A 10,796-nucleotide genomic window follows, 5' to 3' on the forward strand; every position below is an offset into this window, starting at 1 on the left:
AACAATAATTCCTTAACAAGAAGAGATAATTAAATTCTTTAAATTCCAATAATTTTCAAATTTCAATTAGCTTCACAAGCTGAAATAAACTATCAAAGTATCGTGTAATTATTATTATTAAGCACGATTTCTGTCGAGGTCGTTCGGCCCGGTCCAGAGTGTCGTGTACACTGCCGAGGGACGTGCGACACGATCCATAGATGCATTTATCCTACCGAGGCGTTCGGTCCGCTCCACAAGAAAGGAGGACATTTTCTTATGTACCTCCGGAATGAGAGTATATTTATTATAAGATAAATTCGAGAGGGTGAACAATTTTCTTTTAACAATTAATTAATTTAAACAGAAATAAGCATATGAGATTTTCATCTTTTACTATCTATCACTAACAATTTACGATATATATCAAATAATGTAATTAAATAACGGATAGAATTTACACAAGTAATTCATGCTTTGAGTCCTAAACTGCCCGGACTTTAGCATTAATAGTTTCTACGCACGGACTCTCGTCACCTCGTGCGTACGTAGCCCCCACAATTAGCAACAATTATTAATTTAATTACGTATGGGATAATTTCCCCCTCACAAGATTAGACAAGAGACTTACCTTGTCTCAATGCCCATTTCCGGTCACGATGTCGTGTAAAAATCCCAATTCGGTGCCGAAAATCCGAAACTATCCAAAAGTTATATGAAATATTTTAATACATGTTAAATAATTCAAAATTTATCTATTAAATAAATTACTCTATCCAAAATGGTAAAATTCTTAAAATTCACCCTTGGCCCACGTGCCCGAATTTCAGAAATTTTCGGAGGGAATCGTTACCCATAATCTCAAGAACTTAAATATACCATTTCCATCCAATCCCATAGTAATTTTCGTGGTTAAAATCTAAAAATACCAATTTATAGATTTTTCTTCAAAACCCCAAATTTCTACTAATTTCCATGAATTTTCACGCCTAAATTCGTATATAAACCAAGTATTTAACCTGCAATATGTAGGAATCATTTATCTTGACATAAATGATAAAAATGGAGCTCCAAAATCGCTCCTAGGTCGGCTCCCATGGAGGAAATGAGATGAAATGAGCCAGGCGACCCTTCATCACGTTCGCGAGACCCCCATCACGTTCGCGATGAACAAAATTCTCAGAAACCATTTTCAAACTCTTCTTAGACAGCCTCTAGTATAATTGTCATAACTTTTTGTACAAAACTCCAAATCACAAATTGTTTGACTTTCTCGAAGGTAGACATCAAGGGCTATAACTTTCATATGTTGATCATCTCCCAATTGTTTTTTATAGATTTTGAGATATAAGTTATCAAAATCAGACCTATGAAATACAAATTTCTTCATCTTCCTGGACAGCCTGTAGTATACCAGCCATACCTTTTTGTACACAAATTAAAATTCTCAATGGTTTACCTTTCTGAAAACTAGACACAAAGGGCTACAATTTTTATTTTTGGATCATCTCTAAATTCCTTATAGATTGTGAGATATGAGCCTCCAAAGTCAGACCTGCGGAACAGAAATTTTCTTCTTCGCGAACGTGAAGAACAAAATCCCAGAAGCCAAATCCTTCTTCGCGAACGCGAGAGGATCCTCGCGAACGCGAAGAACAACACCAGACACCAGCATCAACTATTGCAAAACAGCCCGAAATGATCCGAAACCACCCCAAAATACACCCGAGGCCCCCGTGACCACGTCCAATCATACCAACCAATCCCATAACATAACACAAACTTGCTCGAGGCCTCAAATCACATCAAACAACATCGAAATCATGAATCGCACCCCAATGCAAGCTTAATGAACTTTAGAACTTCAAACTTCTACATTTGATTCCGGAACCTATCAAATCACGTCTGATTGACCTCAAATTTTTTACACAAGTCACATTCGACATTACGGACCTACTCCAACTTCCGGAATCGGAATCCGACCCTGATATCAAAAAGTCCACTTCCGATCAAACTTCTCAAAAACCTTCAAATTTCTAACTTTAGCCAAATGACTCCAAAATGACCTACGGACCTCCGAATCCACTTCTAGACGCGCTTCCAATTCCAGAATCACCATACGAAGCTATACCCATACTCAAAATCCCAAACGGACATCGATAACCTTGAAATGCACTTCAACCCAAATTTATGGAATTCTTCTAAAATGCTAACTTCCACAATAGGTGCTGAAACACTCACGGGTTATCCAAAACCCGATACGGACATACACCCAAGTCCAAAATCATTATACGAACCTGTTAGAACCTTCAAATCTCGATTCTGATATCGTTTACTCAAAAATCCAAATTTAGTCAATTCTTCCAACTTAAAGCTTCTGAAATGAGAATTTTCTTTCCAGATTAACTCTGAACTTCCAAAATTTCAATTCCGACCATACGTGCAAGTCATAATACCTTAAGTGAAGCTACTCGTGGCCTCAAACTGCTAAACAACGTGCTAGGGCTCAGAACGACCGGTCGGGTCATTACAAATTGACCTCAAATTTTGCACACAAGTCATAAATGACATAACGGAGCTATAAAAATTTTTGAAACTGGATTCCGACCCCGATATCAAAAAGTCAACTCCCCGGTCAAACTTCCAAACTTAAATTCTTATTTTAGCCATTTCAAGCATAATTTAACTACGGACTTCCAAATAAAATTCCGATCATGCTCCTAGGTCCAAAATTACCATACGGAGCTGTTGGAATCATCAAAATTCTATTCCGGGTTCGTTTACACATAGGTCGACATCCATGCAACCTTTTCAACTTAAGTTTTAAACTTTGGAACTAAGTGTTACAATTCATTCTAAAATTTCTCCGTATCCAAACCAACTACCCCGGCAAGTCACATAACAGTTATAAAGCATAGTGTGAGCAGTAAACAGGGGAATGGGGTTACAACTTTTAAAACGACTGGTCGGGTCGTTACAATAGTGGGGGTGAGAGTGAGAGTGTGTGGGGGCGGGGTGGTAGGGATGGGGAATAGGGTGGGGAAGATTGAAAAAAAGTTTTGAAAAATATTTTCCCTTCTCTTGATAGGGAAAATATTTTTCTCTAATTGGTGGAAAATGAGTTGATGAAGAAAATATATTCCAAAATATTTAAGCCAACCAAACATGAAAAAATTAGAAATTATTTTCCGAAAAATATTTCCTTCATACCAAATACACCTAAAGTCCCTAATTAATCTGCTATAAAGTGGCGGAGCTACCTAGCTATAAGGTCTCAATTGATACTCATTTGCTGGAAACTTATATTGTATAGTTAGGTAGAATTATTATTTTTATTTATATATATTATATGTTAAATTTTTTTGATTTCTTCGTGTGATCATTTTTTTAATTTTTGATACAACTAAATAAAAATCCGGACTCCACCACTATAAATCGATTAAAAGATAACAATTAGTTACACTATCAATATATAAAATTTAATTAAATCCATTATTTAATGGTTTTATTAAACAAAAAGTTATAAAATAAAGAATTGAGAGTATAACTACATGCCTATTATATTGAGGTAATTAAGGAAATAATACCTCATTCAGATCTTCTCGATGAAATAAGAAACCTCTTTAAATTAATATTTCCATGTGATTTTCAGATTTTTTTAAAGCGTTTTATTTAGACTCTGGATGCCTGTTGTGACTCATCAGAATGACATGGTGGACACCTCAGATGCTACCTTAGACCTGCCTAATCAGCAAGAGATTGAAGTTGTGAGAAGAAGTAAGCGCGTGAGAGTCCCTTCCAAAAGACTAACTGATTTCGTTATAGGGACTGGGCGATGAAAACGTGAAGTAGCAGCATAGGTGCGCAGGGTGTGAAGGATACCAAATGTTATAAATAGCTAATAGTGAATGTAGTAGAGTAGTCTGTTCTGTTGCTTGTGATCTGTTTCTCATCTCTATTGTTTTGCAATTCTATTCTCATCCCCTACTCTATTCTCTACTATTTTCTCTATTTTGTTCCACTGCAAATTGGGTGTTGTAATTCCGTTTAGTTGTGGTAATACAACCAGTCAGTTATTGAGTCAATTAGGTTGTTTCATTGGTGCTTTCATCCAGAGGTCTCTAATGGAGGACCAACAAGTACTCAAGGCGTTCATTGGCGATTCAATTCATGGTTCGATTCAAGAGGTAAAGGACTCATTCACCAAACAACTCACTGAGATGCGTGACATAATGATGGACAAGGTTGCAACCAAAGCGCAGACGGGGACTAATCGACGTGACCCAACGCTGGATATTGTTCGCCAGGTGCCGGTACCGGAAACTCTCAGGCACAAGCGTGCACCGGTGGAGTTTGGCCGGTTTCGTGGTGAGAATCCAGAGGCATGGATATTCCAGGCGGAGCGCTATTTTGATTTTTACAAAATTGAGGAAGATGAGCGACTGACTGTTGCATCATTCTACCTCGACGGCGAGGCGCTAGAATAGTACCGGTGGTTATTTCGAAACAAACAATTGGTTGACTGGCCACACTTTGCTGCTAAGGTGAGAATACGTTTCAAACCAAAAGGACTTGAGTCAGCAGAGGGACGACTAGCAAAGCTCCGGCAAGTCACCACTGTCTCAGAGCTACAAGGTAGATTTAAGGCTATTGCTAATGAGACCGATGACATATCAGACAAGCTCATGTTGAGGCTCTTTATTTCTGGGCTTAGGGAAGACATTAAAAACTCGGTGTTGAGCCATGAGCCCAAAACTTTTGAGGAGGCACTGAACCAAGCCCATATCCACGAGCGACGGATCCTAGCTGAAAAAGGACCGACCCGGCCCGCACTGGCTAATAAGGGTACCCTCTGTTACCCAATCCTAATTCCTCTCTATTGTATCCAAATTCAGCTGCCCAAACTAATCGACCACCGTTAAAACGACTCACTCATGCCGAGCTTCAGAGCCGCCGGGAGCGCGACCTTTGCTACTATTGTGAAGAAAAGTATACAGCCGGCCACAAATGCAAGACACCACCACATTTGTTGCTCTTCACTGACGGGTCCGATGTTGAGCCAACCTTTCCAGAGTTGTTCGTCTCCGATGATATATTGGCAGAAGAGATGCAGTGTCTCGAGGTGCAGGAACACTCGGCATATCTTATCATGCATTAGCCGGTGGGCACTCGTCTTCCACACTTCGGTTCCTTGGCCATGTTAACGGGTCACCGGTCCAGATCTTGGTGGATGGAGGCAGTGGCCATAATTTTGTTCAGGCTCGTGTGGCGAATTTCTTGCAGCTCACGATCGAGTCGATTCCCAATTTTGCCGCAGTGGTGGGCAGCGGCCAACGTCTTAGGTGTGAAGGGGTGGTACGACAAGTTCCGCTCACAATACAAGGGTGTAAACTCGTCCTTGATCTATATGTATTGGACTTACATGGAGCAGATGTAGTTCTCGGAGCTTCTTGACTTTCTACTTTAGGACGGGTAATCACTGATTATGCAGAGCGTACTTTTGAATTTAACCACCAGGGAACTACTAATATCTGGAAGGGATTGGCTCTGCCAACGGCTCAACCAATACAATTGCATAGCCTTCGACGATATACAACAACAGATGCAATTTCCTCTTATTATTGTTTGCAGATAGTACCCACAACACCAGCTTAGAGTGAACAAGTTAACCCTGCTCTTCAAGCCCTTTTAGAGTCCTTTACAGATGTTTTTCAGAAGCCACAAGGGTTGCCACCAACCCGACCCCAAGATCACGCAATACATTTGATATCTGGCACAGAACCAGTTAATGTCAAACCATATCTATATCCTTACTTCCAGAAGAAGGTGATGGAGCAGTTAGTTACAGAAATGCTCCAGGAAGGAGTGATTAGGACCAGCACAAGCCCATTCTCTTCCCCAATACTTTTAGTCCGCAAAAAGGATGGGACGAGGAGGTTTTGCGTGGACTACAGGGCTCTTAATGCAGTCACTGTCCGGGATAGATTTCCTATTCCGACAATTGATGAGTTATTTGACGAACTACATGGAGCTGTGTATTTCTCCAAACTTGATTTGCTGGCTGGTTACCACCAGATTCGAGTGAGGCCTGAGGATGTCACGAAGACAGCCTTTCGGACGCACGAAGGGCATTACGAGTTCCTAGTAATGCCATTTGGGTTATCAAATGCCCCGTCTACTTTTCAAGCCACGATGAATGAAGCGTTTAAACAATATCTGCGTCGTTTCGTCTTAGTTTTTTTTACGATATTCTTGTGTATAGCCCCACATGGGACGAGCATTTGGCACACTTGCAGGGAGTGTTGGGTCTACTTCGACAGCACAACTTGGTAGCAAAAAGGAGCAAATGTCAATTTGGCCAAACCTCAGTCGACTACCTAGGTCATGTGATTTCTAACCAAGGACTCAGTGTAGATCCTGCAAAGATTGCAGCAATTCAGCAATGGCCTGAGCCTAAGACCGTAAAAGAAGTGTGTAGCTTCCTTGGACTTGCAGGGTACTATAGAAGGTTCATCTACCACTATGCCTCAATTGCTGGACCCCTCACAGACCTACTGCGAAAGGATTCTTTTGCTTGTATAACAACTACTCAAGCCGCTTTCGGCACTCTCAAAGGCAAACTCAGTACCACACCTGTCCTAGCCTTACCCGACTTCTCTCAAGAATTTCAACTAGAGACAAATGCTTCTGGATAGGGCATTGGGGTAGTGCTCTCGCAAAGGGGCCATCCAGTCGCATATTTTAGCCAAAAGTTGAGTAATAGGATGCAAGGGGCATCGACCTATCATAGGGAGATGTTTGCAATTACCCAGGCAGTTAGCAAGTGGTGCCAATACTTGCTTGGGAGGAGATTAACCATATACACAGACCAACAATCCCTCAAGAATTTGACAAACCAAACAATCCAGACCCCTGAACAACAGAAGTGGCTGAGTAAATTGGTAGGATTTGATTTCCTGATCATATACCGCCTAGGCAAGTTAAACCAAGCTGTTGATGCTCTCTCTCGAAATTCTGAGGTTGTTTTCCTTACTATAACTGTACGGGGTTATGATCTTGAGTGTGAGCTCAAGACACTAAACAAGACACACCCTGAGTTAATAGCACTGCAGCATACCATACAAGACAACACCATTGCTGACTCGGGCTTTACCTTACGAAACGGTCTCATATTTTTTCGGGGTTGATTGGTCATTCCCGCTGATTCTCAGTTGAGGCAAACACTGCTCCATGAGTTCCACGTCACGGTAGTTGGTGGTCATGCAGGCGTGTCACGTACCTATCATAGAATAGCTTCTAATTTTTATTGGAGGGGCATGAAGAAGGATGTTCAGAATTTTGTGGCTGCTTGCCAAATCTGCCAACAAATGAAGATTCTCACCATCTTCCCGCTGGACTACTTCAGCCTCTGCCCATTCCCTCTATATTATTTGAGGATATAGCAATGGATTTTATCACATGCTTGCCTGGTTCGAGGGGTAAGTCGACTATCATGACAGTTGTGGATCGACTGTCAAAGTATGGACACTTCATCGCCTTGCCATCTTCCTTCACTGCACAATCAGTTGCAGAGGCTTTTGTAGTGGGGAACATTCGACTCCACGTCCCACGAAGGTCGATTGTGACTGATCGCTACCCTTGCTTCTTGCATAGTTTTTGGCAGGAACTTAATCGTTTGCAAGGCACTGCCTTAGCTATGAGCACCGCGTACCATCCCCAGACGGATGGCCAATCAGAGGCCTTGGACAAATGTGTGGAGCAATATCTTCGTTGTTTTGTGGCTGATTCTCCTAGTAGATGGGTTGCGATGTTACCGTGGGCAGAGTACTGGTACAACACCTCCTATCATACCTCGGGAGGGATGACCCCATTTCGAGCTTTATATGGGCGAGATCCGCCTACTGTGGCACGATATATCTTGGGCAGCAGTCCTAGTGAGGTGGTTGAAGCTTATTTGGTGGACAGAGATGAGGTTTTGGCTCTTCTTAAGGCTAATCTCGTCCGTGCGCAGAATCGCATGAAGATTCTAGCTGACAAGAGTCGAAGGGAGTTAACTTTTCAGGTGGGTGATTGGGTTTATGTCAAACTCAAACCTTATCGTCAGAATACTGTACGCCTTCAACAACATCCAAAACTGGGTAGGCGCTACTTTGGCCCATTTAAAATTCTTAAACGCATTGGAGAGGTTTCTTACAAGTTAGAGTTACCCGAAGCTGCTCGTATTCATCCTGTCTTCCACATTTCAATGCTCAAACAGTGTGTTGGAGAACCTGCTGAGCAAATCACTCCTCTGTATCTTACAAATATGACTGGCCCTGGCCCTGGCCCTGATTCTTCTCTGAACCTTGAGGACAAGGTTCCCTTGTAGGGCGGGAGTATTGTTGTGACTCATCAGAATGACATGGTGGACACCTCAGATGCCACCTTGGACCTGCCTAATCAGCAAGAGATTGAAGTTGTGAGAAGAAGTAAGTGCGTGAGAGTCCCTTCCAAAAGACTAACTGATTTCGTTATAGGGACTGGGCGATGAAAACGTGAAGCAGCAGCATAGGTGCGCAGGGTGTGAAGGATACCAGATGTTATAAATAGCTAATAGTGAATGTAGTAGAGTAGTCTGTTCTGTTGCTTGTGATCTGTTTCTCATCTCTATTGTTCTGCAATTCTATTCTCATCCCCTACTCTATTCTCTGCTATTTTCTCTATTTTGTTCCACTGCAAATTGGGTGTTGTAATTCCGTTTAGTTGTGGTAATACAACCAGTCAGTTATTGGGTCAATTAGGTTGTTTCAATGCCTGCAAGTTGATTGCATGTGATCAACTTTCCAAGCAATTACCTGAGAGATATAATACAGTAGTAATTAATTTTCAGTTAGCGGTTGAGTTAGAATATTCTGATTTCTGAGGCATAGTATTAGTTCTTTTTTCCCGAATGTGGTATTGTAGTAGTTGATTAGGTGAAGTTATTGACTTGTGTATAATAAAGATCATGTGAAAAATAAAAAATAAATTAAGAACAAGCTTATGTGATGCACTTGCTAGGAATCCAGTGCAAAACACACTTTCTGATTTTTAAGTTCTCACTATTTTCTGCTGGAGTTCTCTCTTTCCACCCTCTCAATCAGTTTACCCATTCTGTTTCTGATTTTTTTATCTTTTTTCTAGTATTGCTAATTGTTGTTATCCGTACTGTTGTAAAGAAAAATCTCTTCTAGTTTGAAGCTATGGAAGTGTGCCTGACCATCCAAAAAAATATCACACACGTTAACATGATATTGGAACATGACAGAGATTTTGAGTTTGAGACCCGTGTCACATTATATAGACAAACAATATCAGGTGCTTATATAGAGGCGGAGTTAGAATTTGAAGTTTATGATTCCGAACCTGTCACCGAACTCATAACTTTTTTAGTCATTGGGTTCGCAGTTAAATATTTATATATATTTAGTAAATTTTCTAATACAAAATAAAGTCTTAAGTAAAAACTACTTGGTTCGTCCGGAACCCGTTAATCATACACTACCTCCGCCCCTGCGTGCTTATCTCATGAAAAAAAACCAACACGTGAGGGAACATTTTAAAGACATAAATAAAGTCAATCATAAATAAATGTATGCTTTGATACCATGTTGTGTGAAAGAATCAATTGAATTATGAAAATATACAAGAGTAAGGTGTGCGTACAAACTACTATCCCAGACCCTATCGGGGTCTCTTGTTGTTGTAAATATACGAGGGAAGAACGCGAAAAGATTAGCAAATCAACTTCTGCTAATCCTAAATAAAGATTCGCAAAACAGGAGATAAAACTGGTGCCGTCGGCCATAACTTCAATTCAACATCTACATCAGGGGTTAAGTTCAAGTCCAAGACGCAGAAAATTCTTTTGCTGCTATTTGACTTCTTCAATACCGGAATCATCGTCTTTCCGGCGACCGGAATAATCGTCTTTCCGGCTGCCGTCGACGTTTTATTAATTTCATCACGGTGACGCCTCATGTGGCCGCCTAATGCTTGACCCAAAGAGAACTCCATACCACAAATAGAACACTCATGCATTTTATTCTTTTTGGATTGAACAAGAAAATCTCCGGCTCCGATAAGTAATCTTGGCCGTTTATGACTTGCACGGTGGCCGCCAAGAGCTTGGAAAGATGGAAAACGTTTATTGCAAGTCTTGCATTCGAACTCATTGTGATTATTTGATGAAGCAATATCATTTAAGCGAGACAAAAGCATTAAAGCGCAATTAGCCATGGCTTGTGCTTCCACTTGCCTATCCTCTTCTCTGTTTCTTTTCATGGCATTCATAATATTGATGGAGAAAAAACAATGAAGATACTAAGATGTCTTATTGTATACCAAATTTGAAACTTTTAGAGAAATATGAGAACGAGGTTATGATACACTTGGGTTGTTGCTTCCACATACTATATATATATAGAGAGAAAGAGAGGTGTTTTAGGTTTGACCTAAGTTTGCCTGTTTTGAAAACACGTGACAGTTTATTACTCCATAAGTCAAAGAAATACAGTTACTCGGAAAAAGGTAATGATGGAAATAGATTTGAAGTCAGCAGCAGCATATGCTGACACGTGTCAGTTCTGAATAGGAGAGTGTACGTTGGATTCTTGGGGGTTTCTAGAACATTTCCAAGAGCTTTCAATGAGGTTGGCACTTGCAGACGTAGCTCGAAAAGGACAACAATTGTTTTTTCTTTGGCTAGTAACGGGAAGGACTGTTTTTAGTTCCTCTCATAATTAATTAGTAATAGTTCCAACATTTCTAGGTAGATGTCTTGATGGTGATGAACGCAG

At 40.7% G+C, this 10,796-nt stretch overlaps 1 protein-coding gene across 1 annotated transcript; it reads right to left on the reverse strand.

The window, feature by feature from the left end:
* Positions 1 to 9,608: 9,608 nt before the first annotated feature.
* On the reverse strand, positions 9,609 to 10,397 carry LOC107789047 (zinc finger protein ZAT12-like). The gene has a single exon (XM_016610816.2). The coding sequence runs from the start codon at positions 10,288 to 10,290 to the stop codon at positions 9,757 to 9,759; it is 534 nt and encodes a 177-aa protein (XP_016466302.1). The 5' UTR covers positions 10,291 to 10,397; the 3' UTR covers positions 9,609 to 9,756.
* Positions 10,398 to 10,796: the final 399 nt, after the last annotated feature.

Source organism: Nicotiana tabacum, chromosome 9 (genome assembly GCF_000715075.1).
Source record: "Nicotiana tabacum cultivar K326 chromosome 9, ASM71507v2, whole genome shotgun sequence".
NCBI classification, from domain to species: domain Eukaryota; kingdom Viridiplantae; phylum Streptophyta; class Magnoliopsida; order Solanales; family Solanaceae; genus Nicotiana; species Nicotiana tabacum.